The sequence below is a fragment of the Clavelina lepadiformis genome, chromosome 1 (genome assembly GCF_947623445.1).
Source record: "Clavelina lepadiformis chromosome 1, kaClaLepa1.1, whole genome shotgun sequence".
In the NCBI taxonomy this organism is placed as follows: domain Eukaryota; kingdom Metazoa; phylum Chordata; class Ascidiacea; order Aplousobranchia; family Clavelinidae; genus Clavelina; species Clavelina lepadiformis.
In genome coordinates, this window is record NC_135240.1 from 5,616,023 (window position 1) to 5,633,417 (window position 17,395).

General features: G+C 37.3%; 2 protein-coding genes across 2 annotated transcripts; one reads left to right on the forward strand and one right to left on the reverse strand.

The window, feature by feature from the left end:
- The first annotated feature begins 230 nt into the window (after positions 1-230).
- LOC143448390 (proteasome maturation protein-like) lies at positions 231-4,267 on the forward strand. Its single transcript, XM_076948116.1, has 4 exons — positions 231-392; positions 3,478-3,589; positions 3,700-3,847; positions 3,953-4,267. Exons 1-4 carry the CDS (start codon positions 307-309, stop codon positions 4,024-4,026), a joined length of 420 nt encoding a protein of 139 aa, XP_076804231.1. The 5' UTR covers positions 231-306; the 3' UTR covers positions 4,027-4,267.
- A 619-nt stretch (positions 4,268-4,886) lies between these two features.
- Positions 4,887-13,132, reverse strand: LOC143448382 (PAN2-PAN3 deadenylation complex subunit pan3-like). Its single transcript, XM_076948104.1, has 18 exons — positions 12,907-13,132; positions 12,395-12,589; positions 12,149-12,232; positions 11,902-12,068; positions 11,483-11,624; positions 11,126-11,299; positions 10,032-10,205; positions 9,786-9,880; positions 9,458-9,620; positions 9,181-9,339; positions 8,972-9,088; positions 8,741-8,866; positions 8,427-8,556; positions 7,970-8,084; positions 7,542-7,654; positions 7,352-7,481; positions 6,248-6,451; positions 4,887-6,173 (listed from the first exon to the last, which is right to left on the reverse strand). Exons 1-18 carry the CDS (start codon positions 12,947-12,949, stop codon positions 6,036-6,038), a joined length of 2,469 nt encoding a protein of 822 aa, XP_076804219.1. The 5' UTR covers positions 12,950-13,132; the 3' UTR covers positions 4,887-6,035.
- Between the last annotated feature and the right edge of the window lie 4,263 nt (positions 13,133-17,395).

Genomic DNA, 17,395 nt, shown 5'->3' on the forward strand with positions numbered 1-17,395 from the left:
TGGTTGGACATCCCTGGCTTAAATGTATGATTGCTGACTTGGTTCTTTTCGACAGGAAAAGACTGACCCCGTACATTGAACTTCCTATTAGCCCACTGAAATATTTATAGGAGTCAGGATGGTCTTTTTGGTGAGGCCCTCACAATTTTCTCCTCTTTGGTTAATGCAATAAGTGCCATACATTCTACTTAACATTGCAATAGCAGTGCTCGTAATGTAATATAAAAAAGCCGCTTAAGTTGCACAATTTTGGCTTGCAGACTGAAGTAGTAAAATTGTACTAACGTTTCTTACATAAAACTGAAAATGCTGCGTCCTGAAAGATATCAGAGCAAGACATTTCCTTCTGAAAAGAGTGGAAATTATGGAGTTCAAAGTTCTTTGAGAATGGGGTAAGCATATACAGTAGGATGTTTCATTTTTTCACCATTTTGGAATTTAAAAAAGCTTGGGGTCTCCCTAGGCCGTATTTTGGGCACAATGAAAGAATCTGAATTTTTTTTTTTATGACGTCATTTTGAGGTTGCACCCCCTTGTTGAAGTTTCGGTGGGGGTGCATTTGTGTGAATTGGCGATATCTTGGTAACCGATTGAGCTAGAGCTATGATCAAGGTCTCAAAAGATGCAGAACAGCTGGTTTCCCATAACCACTCAATACATTTTAACTGTATTTTTGCTCTAGAAAAAAAGTTATTTGAGAAAAACCGAAATTTTGAAAAAAAACATAAGTTTTGACATATTTTGTATGCAAATCACAATGTAGTTCCCAACCGAACCTTTATTTTGCTTGGTGGTGATTGTAAACTTTTAGATTGGCATTCGCCATGAAAAGTAAGCAAAATATTTTATATGTAAGCTATACAAACATATATCTAAGATAAACTTAAAATTACAGCAGTTTGTGTAAATAACTGCTACATCGGTAGTTCTGGAAAAATCGAGTAAACAATCATGTTAAACTGCGACTTTGATTTCTACTTTAGCGTCACTCTACCGTGTAAGAACAGTTCCATAAGCCAAATAACAAATTGTATTTTTTATTCAAATTTATTTTTATTCTTTAAACTAACAACAAACAACAGTTCATGTTAGCCCAAAAATTTACTGTCTTCACTAATTGTTATCCATATTGCACAGGTATGCTTGCAAACGAAAATCAGTACGCCACAAAGTAGATTTGTTTTCACGAATTTTCTCCTGCAGAATATTTTTCAACCATCCAATTTTCCTTTCATTGCACCTATTATTGTTTTCAATGGCTTTCCAAAATTCTGGATCAACATCATCTGAAGCAATGCCATGAGCTTGTTTTCTGTTCAATGTGAAAAATTGTTTTAAACCAGCATTACGATTCATAAGCAAGTTGTTTACATCGATGGATAGCGGCATGGAAGAGGATACTTTAACAGCCTCGATTGGGTAAGGTGGCACCTCAGAATAAACACTCAAAGCCACATTTTGGGGGTCAAGCCATTGTCCCGCATGATCCAAGTAATACTTCATTACCATATCAGCAACATCTGGCTGGATTTCTCTATAAGCAAAAAGAAGGTTGCGTTGGAAAAGAGTAAGAAAAGGACCATCACAAGCTTTTGGATGCAAATGTATCATTACAAAAGAGGGTACATAGACTGAAACAATGTATGAAACAATTTTTTCTAATTTTCTTTTTTGATTTGTGGACATTTGTTGACTTCCAATGTTGAAAAGCAGAAGACGAAGGTAGCCGCTGGCAGTTGTTATCCATCGTGAGTGACTTATGCTCTCCTGTTTGTATGTTAAAAGGTTTTTTAGATTTTCCGGAACATTCATCAGCAAATGAGAAGCTAACACTAACAAGCACAATTCGTCACTGCGGAAACTGTTGTCTACCATTTTTTCCTTTTTTTATGTGCAGTGCTGCAATCTTTGTAATCAGAATAGTTACAGTGTCACATGGAATTAAATCGTTTAGAACGGGCTTCTGTATTGTTTTTATAATATTCAGTAATGCACCATCTTCAAGTGCTCTGGGACCTTTTTTTCCACCTTCTATGAAACGAATAACATGGGACAGATATATTTCATTGACATGAAATAAACATTCCAAGGTATGAATCCCATGACCAATGGTCAAACTAAAATAATCTGCTAAGCGTTTATTTACTCCTGACACCCTGCCTGTGTTAACAGCTGTAGTGTCCGCCATGACTGAGTACACCTTATTTAGAGTATCACCGCATACCTCATCAATAATTGTGGAGAAAAGTATTTCCCCTGTAACTGATGTTCCTTTGGGAAAGGTTTTGACACCAACAATTCTCTCACATTTTTTATTCTGGTCATCCAACAACTGACCAACAAAAACATACCGGTCAAGTGAGTTAATCACCCTACCATCATAACACAGTTGCATTGCACTACACGACTTTATCTCTAATTGGCATCTTTCTAATGCTTTCATTCGTACTTTCTCTCTTCTGCGAAAAATAGTTGTTGGAGATGCTGCGATTTTTTCACGTGCCAAAGATCTCAGTTGGTCTGAGTGCTGGCGTATGGAAGTCATACGGCGGTCAGCTAGCATGCACATCTCCTGATTTACAGAAAACGTATGAATTTTTTTATAGAATTTTCCACCAATTACTTTCTTGATTTCAAAATCTGGGTCTGATTTATGATCTCCTGAATCTGATTCCGAATCTGACATGACGTTGAAATTTTGGATTCCAGACTTTTTTCTTATTTTATCAGCAATAACATACTTTGAAGATAAGCTAGAAGACGAACAATTTTCAGTAGACTGCTCAGGGTAATATTTTCGCTTATTACGGTAACTTTTACTCAAACAGTTGATCTGACATGTTGACTTGTAGGCAAAATATGTCAAAATTTTGGTTTTTCTCAAATAACTTTTTTTCTAGAGCGAAAATGCAATTAAAATGTATTGAGTGGTTATAGGAAACCAGCCATTCTGTTATAGGAAACCAGCCACAAGACACCTTGATTATGGCTCTAGCTCAATCGGTTACCAAGATATCGCCAATTAGAAAAATGCACCCCCACTGAAACTTCAACAAGGGGGTGCAACCTCAAAATGACGTCATAAATTTAAAAAAAATTCAGATTCTTTCATTGTGCCCAAAATACGGCCTAGGGAGACCCCAAGCTTTTTTAAATTCCAAAATGGTGAAAAAATGAAACATCCTAATATACAGGTTGCATAGCTAACTTTCCACCACTGAAAAGTAACTACCTGTAATTTGTTGAAGAAGGATGCATTGTATCAGTATACTTGTGAGCAGCATACCTTCTTATCAGTATTTTCTCCTTCTGTAATTTGAAGTTTATAAATATAAAACAGCGTTCCTTTTTGTTAATAAAAAAAGAGGTGGAGATAGATTTCCATGTGTTCTGAATACACGTAGCACTCGGTCCATGAATTTGACATATTTGGTACACCTGGTATAAAATTCATCTAAAAGTTGACGTAAAATTTAGACTAAAGCAAAACCAAAGTGATTTGAATACTGCCCATCCCTTAGAAGATTCTGAAAAGAGCTACGATGTTAGAACAAAACAATCTAATCTTACAACTCTACGAAATATACAGGTAGAGGAATATGCATGTCTTGTAGTGGTTTGTTGTACACCATTGACTTACAGATGGTATATATGCCTTATTTCTTTCTACACTTTGTCCTCTATGATCGTGTTACACAGGGTGTTCATGCCCCACTGAAGATTCAAATGGAGCTAAACGCTGTGAACAAAGCAGTAACCAGATTGCCGTCGTTACCTTCCTCAAATTTTGCAAAAGATATTTTGAATGGAACCGACGATTTAATTCTTCCCAGTGATGTGTTTGGAAGTAAGATAAAATTTGAGAGCCGTTTAAAAGCACAACCCAAAGTTGCATGCTGCAGACATTTTGAACATATTCACTCTGTCGTTATACTAAAGTGTTTCTTTTTAGGTCGTCTCGACTCTGAAGTTATTGGAGACCCTCATCTCATGATGGAACACAAACTTGGCCTCAAGCCTCTATGAAAATTCTGTTTTAAACCTGGTCGCAAAATCCTTGTCTCCTTTTCATAAAACCAGCTGCGTGTTCAGGCTGAAAACTTTGTCATGTCAAGTTTTGCTGGAATTATATTTTTATATTTCAGCTCACTTAGTTGGTATTTGTGTTAACTTGATCAGCTCAAATACAGCTGCTTTCAGTTGTCTTTAGTCTGCTCGATGCTTCTTAGTTAAGAATCTTTCGTTATTACAAAATCTGTGCAACCGAGTGAACTCCTGACATGTACGGTTTGACAATAAATAGTTTAGCATAAATCAGTTTTTAATACAACAGTTGTCAGTATCAACACCAATCATCAATATTGTTATTGGTTACTATGTTTGACATCATATTATTCGGAGGCTATTGTGCACAGAATCGACTCGTGTAGACAAGGTTGTGCTCGATTTTCAATAACATTTGCTAGAAATTTTATGTCATTCAACATATTTTAGCTTGGTAACTGCTACAAATCCAGTGAAAATAAGCAAGTTAAGCTGGTGTGCTCTGCTTTGACAAGAATGGTTGCTAGTGTGAAAATTGACTTGATAAAATATTTTTTCTAAGAAAAAAACACCATCAAGTTTTCTGCAAGAAATGAGCTTGTTTGCTACATCATGTTAGAGCTGTTTTCTGAAGTCAAACTTAATTTGGTGACATGCACTAACACAATTGTTAGGCTTGTTGGTTTCTTCAGCATTTGATAATGAATCGCTGTATATAAGACTATCCCCCTATAGAGATTTCGAAACTATGTTTGTGTTCGTATGGACCCAAATAATCTTCCACTCACTTACTGGTGGGCAACCTCAACAATCTATCCGCTATCTCTTCAACAAACAAAACATGCTGGAGCAACTTATTTCAAGGTTTATAATTTCCAACAATGCAAACATTATGTAGTGCTTTGTGCAACACACATAACTTGTGTCAAACCCCCAGATATTTGAGGTCTCTTAGCGGTGTGGAAGACCAACAACAAGCAATCAACATATATTTTGGATACTGTCACTCGAAAACAACAAAATAAAAATGTAATGCAAATATGTTGTACTATCCAATGTTAAATTTAAACTAAAATTGCGGAACTTAACACATTTTAGTTTTCCTATCAACAGAATTGTTTCAAGGACCTCGTCTGGATTCAAATACAAACATTAGTTTAAAAAATACCGGTCCACCACCATACAAGGCCTCGACTTTGATGCAGTTACATAAGTGCATAGTGGAACGATTCAAAACAATACCAAAATCAGCCAGAAAGTATTTTGAAAACCAGATCTATACAATTGGTTTTAAAACGGATGACCCTGTGTTCCAGTTACTATTCGTTTAACATGATTGATTGACAACAGGCTTGTTGATCTATTAAACTTATCGGCACAAACATTTCTTTACCTCTATTGCACTCCGGCTGAAATTATTTTATAAAAAAATACATTTAGTTTTAAAAAGGTGCATAACGACAAAATACAAAAGGAAAACAGATGACATACTAAATTTTGTAAGATCAAGGCCCGTGATAGGGGAACTTGATAAATGGCAGTATAATGTTGTAGCACAAAATGGTCATTGTGGTGCAGGTCCAAACATGAACGGACATCTGTTAAAATAAACAAATGAATGCCCCAGGCCTCAAGCAGCGGACAAAAGACGTCAAACAGAGAAGTATTTCATTTTGCATACTTCCAATCTGAAACAAACGTTTACGCAAAAGAACACGAACTAAGATACAGTTTTGGCATTGTAACATAAAGGCTGGGCAGGTAACAGCAAGAAGAAACTTCATAAATGTTCACGTTAAGTAAGAACACGAGAAACTTCCCATAACCACAAACAATTCCTGCAAGTGTCAAGCAATGGCAGGAGGCGTATATTGCAATTTTGCAAAGTACTTCGAAAGGCACAATATCCCCATGATGAGTCACAGTTAACAGGGTAGCAGGTGGAATGACAGGTCTAATAGGGCAGGCGTTACTCGACCACTTCACGGCTTTTAAACTCCGGTATTATTGACCAGTAGTTCATTAAAACACTTGGAAAATGCCTTCTTAAGTTCGGCGTAGGATACAACCAGCACATTTTGTTCATCTCGAGACATAAGACAAACTTTTTCCGGTACTCCTGCATCCAGCTGTGAATTTTAAGTAAAGAAATTTAAGTTAACATGAACAGAAGTTTTTTCAAACACCAAAATAACGAACTTACTTTGTTGAGGCATTGCACAATATGTGCCAGGTCTACCCACGGTGCCCCGGTCTCCGTGACCTGATGAAATAAATGGTCTCGGAAGAGTTTTAATAAATATCGATCACCAGTTTCAGACCATGCTGGCTCCATGCCAAATTCTGGCCTCTCATTAATCACTCCCAGTTTACCCAGCATTCGAAATAAACGGCCATTTTCAACCTCCTGTTGAGAAAAGATAATACATTTAATTATATTATAAGAGAAATTATATTTTACAGCAAGATAATCACAGGATGATGTATGTTTGTGTCATGCTTGAAAGTAAAGCACTAATACCGGTGCTTAAATGTTTATAATACATATTGTAAGCACTGTATCATGTGAAGCAGACAACCTACGCCAGGGGTCGGCAACCTACGGCCCGCCAAGCAAAATCATCCAGCCCGAAGCCCCTTTACAAATTGTAGTACTGTAACTTTATGACCCGCCTTGTGGTATTATATTTTATAAATATTCCCTTTTTATGCGATATCTGGCATTGCGTACTTAAAAGAAATTCCCTTATGAGAAATCGTACTTTATGATTCATCGTGCCGTGTTTGTTACATCACAATTCACGCTTGTAAATATGTTTTAATATTCCAAAGCTTTAGCTTGCATGAAATTTGCAGAAAGTTACTCAGCAGTTTCACCTTTGTTTCAGTATTTACTGTAATTACAGGAATTGAGGTATTATCAGTACATAAGCACACATTTATCCGATTTTCTTGCAACCTGACAATGTCGAAGCAACGTAGAATAGTTGATGCCAAGCTTATGAAGAATGGGAGAACAAATACTTTTTCATTTACCATTTTGGTAGGCGTACGTGTTTGATTTGGAACGTATCTGTTTCCGTGAACAAGGAGTTCCGCATAAAATTCCATTGTGACACGAAGCATACTAATTTTTCCAAGCTTATAGGTCAGACAATGAAAGACAAACTTAATCAGCTTAAAAAGTGAAGGGGATGAAATTAGTACGGCCCACCGGGACCTTGCACAATTTAGTTTTGGCGCACGGTTAGAAAAAGGTTGCCGACCCCTGGCCTACGCATTATAACAACAACCTAGACAATGTCACCTTAGCCAGCTCATTCTCAATAACATCTGCCCTCATCATGGCTGCATCGAGCTGCATATAGAATCTAGCCCCAATCATAGGCATGATGTCGTTAACATTGTGGGGCCGTTGTTGTGGCGTCAGCAGGTAGCTAAACACACGTTACTGAAGATAATTTTCATTGTCACCAATTTGAAATTTTTAGACTTACAGAATAAGATTCTTCAAGTCGCTTGAATAGTTCATGACAACAAGCTCTATAGACCTTTGTAAAGTGTCAGGATTTAATGCACTCATGGAATTACAGGCCAGCGCTAACACAACCTGTGACACATTAACACATGTAAATAATTATGTTTCGGTGATATATTATTAACACAACAACGTTAACGCCTATACATTGAGGATATTTATCGCAAAAACCATAACAAATATATATGTAGAATAGCAAATGGCTGATCGGCCACACAAACTCATTGGAAAGGCGACATTTAGCCTGAAGGCCAGACTTTTCCTGTTCAAGCCGAACTGCACAAATAATGTCATGATGTTTCAGAAAGCAGATTATTTTTCAATAGAAATAGCGATAGTTTCAAATTGACTGCAACGCGACACCCTGATTCACTTAACATAAGGTACCTTTCCCAGAGACACCATGTCGTCCTGTTGATACTGTTGGATGTGGGCCCTGGGGTTGGCATGTGAGTTGTCATATGCAAGTACATCAAGTATCCCGACGCTGTTAATTCGAAGGCTGAGGAAAAGAAAACAAGATTTTGACTTGATGTTAGCTTCCACTCATAAATTACACATACTTGGGATCTGATTAAATATGTACTTAATGACGACTTACATTAAAATTATGAATAAATATAACATAAATTTTATGTTTGATCATCAGAAATGCCAGTAAGTGTTGTAAACTGCTACAGGTAGTTCACATAACATAATATTGCAAGCATTCCAACTATTATATACTTACTTTTGTAAAAAAACTTAACTTCAAAAATTGTATTCAAAACGCTTAGTCTCATGCAAAATCTTAAAAGTAGTGCCACCTACACTATTCCAAGAAGCTGTCTTTATCAGGACTAACCGTGACTTATCTGTGATTATAACCTTTGTTGGGTCCAAGACCCTACAAGCGAGTCCAGCCATGTGAATGCATCTCAACGCAGATGTAAGTTGAACGACGTATGTCCAAATCAAGCTCTCTGGTAGGAGGCCTACAATGTAAACAAGTTACAGTTGTGTGGATGCCAGGAAATAAAATCTAACTTCTCTACGAAAGTCAAATTTGAGTAAGAAAGCTTCTCATGAAGTCACAAGCTCCCTCAATATGAGGTGGAATATCTTAGTTTAGTGATTTTTTAGTATTGCGATGATGAGAATGTATTTGATGGGACCGACCTGCATTTTGCCTGGTTGTGCCACCATTCCATTTAGTTTTGGAAGCGTAATTGTTGTTTGGGTTTTGAAAGTGCCTAGCCATCAATGTTTCTGCCCCAGCGTAGTAATCGTGGGCAAAAATTAAAGCTACAAACAAGAATAAACCTAAGGCAGTGCTTTTTATGGTTACTTTTTCCAAGTCTAGGATTTGAAATTATGCATATTTGATTATTAGTACGTTAGGTATCTTACAATGCTCTCCGAAAGCTTTTGAGGTAAAAACTTCACGTAATTGAACGACATTCGAGTGCTGCAGTTTCTTCCACATATCAACAAGAACCATACACTTCTCATTCACTTGGCGAAATCCTTTCCACACACAACAAAGTTAGAGCAGTAACACACTAAACCTCACTTCCCTGGGCAGAACAGAAACTAACTACTGGTTACTCTAGACTTACCGTGAATTCGTCGAACGCAATACGGTAAGCCATCTTTGTACTTTATCGCTTTGTAACAAGTTGTGACATAACGAAACGTGCCCGATTTCTGCAGAGGTGCCTCTGGAGTGTACTCAAGAGGAAATAAACTGTGATAGTTGTCGACCTCTGCTGGCACACCTGGAAATAGACAGATTTGTGATTTTGTCATGAAAATAATGTTTAAAAATATTAAACAAAATATGTTATAATAATGTAACATCACTGTCACAACGTCTCGAGTTATATAATATAATACTTGGGTCTTGTTCTGTGTCTACGGTGAGCATGGTAAGGGAGTGTTTGTGCATTATTGCTTGTCGGAGTTCATTTGCCATGAAGAAAGATGGCGCATTTGCTTTGAGCGACATGTATTCAATGCTTGGAGGGGAGCCCGGAAAAACGTGACAGGGAGGCATCACCTTATAAAATATGAAGTGATTTAAACCAGTTGTCAAATTATATTCGTTTTATCAGGGTATAGGTTTTATATAGGTATCAGGTTTTATACAGTATAATAAGCAATGAGCTTTCAAAGATACAAGATTCATATTAAATTTAAAAGGCAAAACCAGAAACTGTCTTACCACAGACATTCCTTGCTGATTAGATTTCTGTGTGTAGAAATAGGTAGTTCCCCCATTTTCCTGGGCAACAGGTTGCTGAAGCATACCTGCATCACCTGCAAAACAAGACAAGTCAATGATATCATCATTACATTTTCATGTTCTAACGTTGTCACATTTTCCATCTGAGGATGAAAATGAACTCCGTGATACAAAAAACATTTCCAACAATTCCTGTAAAGCAAGAAACAATTCCCAGCAACTCACTCATGTTCACGCCAACACCAGTTGACACTTGTGCTAATGACGGGGAGCCCCGATGGGTGCCTGCCAGCCGACGGCTCAAGAGCGGTGACGATCGATCAGGCGTGGTGTGGTTGGTTGACAAAGAGTCGACAGTTTGGCGCGAGTACGGGGAAGAGGTGCCGGGGGTGGTAAAACCTGAGTTTACAGAAATTGTTGGACTTATAAGATTTAAATAAATCTTCAGAAGCAAGAAACTGAAGATTATGTCATAGTAAGTAGCATGAATAGCCATGGCTGCATTTTTAATTCAAAGCAACTCAAGCAAGTACCATTAAAATGTGTCTGTTTGCCGTCTTTAACGTCTTTTCTGTTGAGAAACTTTTGAACACACTCCTCAATAAACCTGAACCTCACTTTCAAGTCTTTAGTGCACGCTCTTCTTCTACCTGCTCGTATCTAACAACTGTTATCAACTCGAAACATTCTACTAGGGATGTGCCAAGCTGAGCATAAACCTAATTATTACCATTACAACCATTTCTGTTATTCTCCCAAACATAACTGTTGCAGATTCAGACAGGATTCTTTATTTTAAACAACAGGGTTACAGAACAGGAAGAAACAAGAAAAGTATTTGTTTATAGGATTGGCCCTAAATATAAAAAAATTATAAATATAAAAGATGCTTAATAATTTCATATGTAAATAATGCTCAAAAAAGGGTTGATTTCTACCGTTTATGAAGCTGGAGAGAGGTCTCAGTATTTCCTTCGTTGTCAGTGGCTTAGATCAATCAAGATAACCAAGTTAAAAAATGGAATTCAGATTTACACGGATATCAAAATCATTTACTCGTGCACCTATTATTCTTTATGATTCTGACATCTTTTCCTCTAGCATATTAACAGTTACATATACATTTTAACAGTTTGCTTAGGAAACTCTACTGGCAAGATCACAGCTCCTGTAGTATGCCTGTCTTAATGTGACTAAAAATTGGCATCGACTCAAGGCTTTTCCACAACATATCTCATGCCAAACCAAATAAACCCTGCAAATTTAACTTAATCGTCTGTGCTGTGCTAACATAATGTTTTCAATAAAAATGCACAAACCTCCATGAGAACCGGCGGTGTGTGATGTGCTGCTATCAGCGGTGTAGTACGTTGAGGAATTATTCTGTGACGGAGGGGAGGCAAAACCAGATGAAGACGCAGAAAGTTTGGGTTCAAGAGCTGGACCGGGGACAGGGGAGGGCATATGATTTCCGCTCAACAAACTGGCCGCCCCTTTTATAAGCAAATGCAATTTACTGAAATATTGTTTTCCAGATAAAAAATTTATTAACATTTTTCACAACAGCCTTCTTTTGTTGAAACTGTGAAACATTGAACTTGCGTGGAAAAATTTTTTTTAATAGCTGGCAGGCCAGAAGAAAAAGACTCAGAAAGAATGTTATAAGGCAGTATTACCTGGTATGTAGTCTACTATTGGTGAAGATGTGCTGCTTTGAACATGCTGAGGACGCATGTGTGCATCTGGTGCAGTTGCTATTGTTTGCTGCATCAAATATGAGGTCGGCTGCTGTGTTGTAGGAATAAATGATGGGGTTTGCTGAAAATTAAAAAATTACAAGCTCTCCATTTAGTTATAACAGCAACATTAAACAGAGAATTAACCACCAGTTAACCAACTAGCAAATCTAAAAACCACCGTATCAAAAAGAATAAAGCCATTAAAATTTATTACACATATAAAATTTCTTGACAACTTGTGCTATGTCTTGATAATACAAACACATGTACTGGTAATTATACCACGTATGTATAAAAAATCTAGCACAAATAAAGAAAACGATTCATATAAAACTACACAATCAAAGTAAACGCACAGCCTGCGGTCCATTTGGTCTTGCCATTGGGTGATTCGGAATAAATTCTGGAATGCTGAAACCTCCATTGTGAGGATTCAGTACAGGGGCGGACATATTACGCGGAATGAACTCATGGGCGGATGGATTGGGCTGACTTCCCATGGGTGGTCTTGCGGTCGGGCCACCTTCATAGATTACAATGAAAAATCATTTACAAATCCAATTAGCTGAAGCTACAGCATGTTCAGGTACAGTCATCTCATACCTGAGCTCCCACTTATGTCCAAATTTGCAAAAGGAGGAAGAATACCGGGCATTGGTGCTTGCTGCGAAAACTGGTTACCTACAGCTGTAAAAGGAGGACTTAGTGTAGTAGCCTATTGGCACATATACTGTATATATAAAGCTGATTAGTTTGTAAGTAGAACTTTTTAAAAATTAAAACATAAAACTAATTTTTACTATGACATGAAACTACTGGAACAGAATCAGCTTATGAGTGTTGGTTCACCTATTGAAGGCTGAAATGCTTTAGCTTCCACAGAGAGTGAGGTGTCATACTTATTGTAGTTTAACATCTCTGACTGGGAGGCATGCAAAGGTTGTTGTGAGGCGTCGTAAGATTGATTTCGTTGCATCAGTTGTTGGAACTTAGATTCTTTGGCAATTCCAAAAGAAGGAAACTCACCAACAAGAACATTATTGACTGCAATACAAAAATAATTTATTTGTAAACCGACAATAACCGATGGAAAAAACACAAACTTTAAGTTCCCAAATATTAGTCTTCGTTAACCTTAAAACTTGTTTGCGTAACCTAAAAATCCAGCACAAAGTTCCAATTATGCATCAAATAGCTTGAAGCACCAACATGTCCAAACATGAAGCGTTATTATTTACAAGTTGATTCATTAAATGTTCATCTTGACAAATCTTAAACGTCCATATCATTTATACAACTGCTACATGCTAATGTATATAAATGTTCAATTCATCCAATCTGTAACACTTTTACAGACTTACTATGATCAAATATTTTAGCATCATCATTGGTGTATTCAACCATTGTTCTGTTATGATTGGTGAGCTTTCAAATTCTGCAGCGTTCTACAGAAAACTAATGCTCAAAGAAACGTTAAGAAATTTCTTTTCTTGCAATCGTTGTCAACAGTTCCCCATGATCTTCATGATTTTATTGTAACTTCATATAAATTAAACTTCTGTAGTTTAACTGTACAAAAAATAGTGGAACAAATATTAAAATTGTCCACATGCTAGGAAAATCTAGAATTTGGGTTAATTTAAGATATGGGCCTAATATTGAAAAAAGTAAGGAACCAGATTGAGAAGCATGGCACTTTTTAATGAGACCTTGGGGGTGCAAGACGGCCAAAACCTGGGTGCCAGACAGCTAAAACTAAGGTGCACCAGATACAAAATATTGTACTCGGTGCAGTTTGCAATGAATACAAAGCCTGTGAGTGCTCTTTTTTGGCTCTCTTTGAACACTGAACAATTTAGATAAATTTAGGCAACACAACCAAGTAATGAAAAAATCAACTAAAAATAAGTCACAAGCAGAATTTGTACGAAGGTTAGTGCAGTAACCGGGGATTGAGCAATGAGAAATCATCGCCAGGCCCCTACTACCTATTGGAAAGTTTGTATGACGCACCGGATTTCTCTTGTGCGGAATGTAGGCTAAAACGACATGTTGATGTGGCGCAAGTGTTGGAATTACATTTACTGGCACAATTATCTGGCGCGCTGAAAGAAAACTTTTCAATAGGGTGACGGGCCATAGTGGAAAGTGTGGCACTTGCAAGCAAAAGATTTATCAACGTGCACGCCATACTCTGCAGTCCCGCACTGTGACCAGTGGCCCAAGGTTGCCCGGCGTTTGTGCAGGCAAGGTGCAGACCTATCCGATAGAAATCACGGAAAAAATCAGTGTACCAGACGCAAAAGGGCAAAGGCTACAGCAATACCGCTAACTCATTCTCCAAATTAATACGGTAATTTTTACTTTTTCAACAGATGCAAAAAGCATGAATGAAAAGACATTACGACAGTATGAGGTAAAAGAAAAAGAATTGTAACGTAACATTTCCTTAACCCTCCGTCGGGCGCAACTGATCTGTCAGGCACAAGGCTGACGTAATTTCGGATATCTTACGCTCTGATTGGCCGAGCGGAAACTGCTTCTGTACCACCCACACCGACCACCTGCTTGTAAACGTGGTCAAGCTTAGTTGGAGATTGGAGTTAGTGGAAGGCAGATATAGCGTCAGAGATCTTTCAGGCACATTGCGCCCGAATACGCTCCAAATATGCGAATATGCTCTCCATGTACTACAGACAACGGTCGAAGAAGGATTTCAAGATACGAATGCAAGAAATGCCACATTGCACTTTGTTTGGAGCATGCGGTTTTGGTTTGTCAGTCCTGCTTTGAAAACGAGCCAAAGGAGTGAAACAATCTGCCAGATGCATAACAGTTTGAAAATTATTCTCAGACACTTTTTCTTTCGTTAAAAACATAATAAAAGGATAAAACCACCTCAAACGATTTGTATTTTTAAAGCATAACAACTAATTATCGGCATATATGAGCGCGCTCATTTCGAATCCTTATTTTAAACAATGATTTTTAACGTGTGTCTGACAGGCACATTGCGTCCGTACGTGTGACTAATTACATTGCGCCTGACGGAGGGTTAATACTCAATTCTGATAAAAATAAATGACACTCAAGATTGCATCCTTTCATCAGCCTCTGCACAACAAATTAACTTTACTGTCATGTTAAAACTTAAGCCTATACTTCCTAATCAACAATAGCCTAGGCTACTCAGATCCAAACATATTTTACAAACTTCTGAACCTGCATACCTTAACATTAAGCTCTGCAAACAAGCAATATTGCTGAAAAACACTGTACTTTCTTTGTATTATAGTTTAGGAAAACATCTCATTTAAAAAAGCATTAGCCCGAGCGTAAATCTGCCAGGTCAAGGGCCAGGTGCTCAACCTGATTTTCTGCAGAGTGCATTAGGCTACCATTAACTGCAATCTAAGAAGCGAACAACTTACTCAAGCAAACTACAAAAAATTTAGCTTTTGCAAGGTTGAGAATTGAGATGTATTTCCATAACAGGTGGTTGCAGTAAGAACCATAAAAGCAGATATGTGCATTGTACTAATTTAAAAAGCTGACATGCTTTAAAAAATATTAGATTGCAAGCGACGGAAATTGTGAGACCTTTATTAATTGGAAATTGACTGTCCCTGCAAATCTGCAATGCCTTTAATTTATACTTTGGTTATAAGCGAAAAAACAATGAATTAATAATAATTAATCAGCGCAAGACCAAAGAAATCAACTGGTTAAAGTAAGCCAAGCCATATTATTTTAGCGACTGTAATGTGTCATGTTTTCAAACAAAAATTTTTAAATTTCTTTTCAAATTTATTGGAAATCTGAACACATGAAGCTTTCTTTTACTGGATTACGATAAGTCGCCGAATACATCATAACCACATAAAGCACTACATTGACGTAATACGTAGAAAAAGGGCTGACTTTGAATCTTCAGCATCGTTTATCTAGTGTAGTCTGCTTGGCTTACAGATTTTAAAAAGCAAAAATGACTTAGCCTATAACTTAGAAAGAATCGAATTTGTTATACCATTTTAAACATTTGTATGCACCAAACTGCGCCTTTGACGAAAAATAAAACAATCGATTGATTGATTCAACGTGGTTAATGCAAAAAAAAACAAGAACAGCAACCTAAAGACGATTTTGAAATCTAACAATTTTACCGTAACAACTCAAAAAGTAAGATCCACAAAATCAATTTTAGGTTTTATAAATTTGAGTTAAATTTGGTTAACTTTTGCACATTGAGGTGTCTACATGTGAGACCTCCCATAAACGTTATAGCCTATTTCATTTGACCCATATCTAAACGTTTAAAGTGTCAAGGGTGCGTATATACATGACATGTCGGCAACAAACAGTGATGATGTCCAAGCGATAAGAGACCCGAAGAATGAAGCAGGATAAGTTTGGGCTAAAGCAAAAATTTCTTGCAAACGAATTTTTATTTTGCTTTTATTCAATAAAACAGTAGATAAGCTGTGTGGGGTAAAGTGGACCACCGTAAGTTTTGAGTAAACAAGGCAATTTTTTCCACATCACAATCAATTTATTTACAAATTGTCATCATAAGCGAAGTAGTTATGAAAGTAATCGCAGTTCACCATCAATTTTTAAAAACATAATTCACAAATAAAGTTGTCATCCTCTTCATTACACCCAGAGCAGGCTTCATGCGTCCATCGCATGCATTTGGAGCACTGGATCCACCCATCATTCTCGGATGATTTGGAATACAATTCGTTGCAGTAAAAGCATTCTGCATCTACGTTGTTATCACTTTCATCGACTGTGTCCTTCTGCTGCATTGATGACCTGGAAACCTTAGCTTTCTTCATAGAACGCTTTTTCGATGAACCTGTTTTACTGCTGTTGCCAGATACCGTGGATTGGCTACGATTCGTTGCAGCCAACTGCTTCTTCACCTGGTTAAAATAGCAGTTGCACCTCTCTTAGACTTGCAACTGAATCTTCATAACAGTTGGTGATATGAAAACACGCATCACGACCTTCTGCTATCGAACTTACTGCTTTACATCTGTGAAAATACTTTGTTCACAGCAGCATACCAAATACTGTGAATAAAAACACAACCGTAGATATACCCTATGCCCAGTGCCCAGCAGGTGAATATTGGCTCAAACAGAAGCAACCGAATGTGATCGGTGCCTGCGAGCGTTACCACTTCGTTATAAAAAGACAAAACAATAATAATAAGTAGGGCAAGTTTTTGCAACTTTTGCAACTTTTTTTACAGCATCCGGCAGCTTCCTAAATACTCAGAATTTATGTAGTATGATGTTTTAAGCTGTTTATTGTAGGAATTTTATATTGCAACGTTTTACAACTTTTTTCTATTTTTCATGCAACTTTTTACTGCAACTTTTATCAAGTATTGGCCAAAATGTAAAGGAGTGATTTTAAAAAACATGCTATAAAACTTTTTCAGGCTATTGATTTTATTAAAGTCGCCAACACTGAATTTTTGCTGCAATACCTTGGATGAAGTTTGCAGACCTAGGGGGTTTGGGGTGTGGTATTTGACTTGTTTTGGGGAAGGGGAGGAGTGGGTTATCGCTTTGCTGTTTGGCTTTTTGCGGAAAATTAGTTTCGCAGTGCGTTATTTTCTTGCTGAGTAACGGCAAAAAATGTAATTTTCGGAGGTCTCGCCAGGCCGTCCGTGAAATGGGAAAGTACCAAATTTGACAGCTCTGCAGGAGCTGACATCGAAATGCTGTCATGTAGGTTTCAAACCTAAAGAACATAAAAATGTATGCATGATCGATTGAATAGCGAAGAAAGAACCGGAACAAGCAGACACCCTGCAAATCTTAAACTGTTGGGTTATAC

Coding starts and splice junctions, on each gene's coding strand:
- LOC143448390 (XM_076948116.1), top strand. CDS start 307: ATGCTGCGTCCTGAAAGATATCAGAGCAAGACATTTCCTTCTGAAAAG. Junction 393..3,477: donor CAAAGTTCTTTGAGAATGGG/GTAAGCATATAC, acceptor CGTAAAATTTAG/ACTAAAGCAAAACCAAAGTG. Junction 3,848..3,952: donor TCCCAGTGATGTGTTTGGAA/GTAAGATAAAAT, acceptor GTTTCTTTTTAG/GTCGTCTCGACTCTGAAGTT.
- LOC143448382 (XM_076948104.1), bottom strand. CDS start 12,949: ATGGTTGAATACACCAATGATGATGCTAAAATATTTGATCATA. Junction 10,206..11,125: donor CACCGCCGGTTCTCATGGAG/GTTTGTGCATTT, acceptor CTGTAAACTCAG/GTTTTACCACCCCCGGCACC. Junction 9,089..9,180: donor TTGCGTTCGACGAATTCACG/GTAAGTCTAGAG, acceptor GTGTGTGGAAAG/GATTTCGCCAAGTGAATGAG.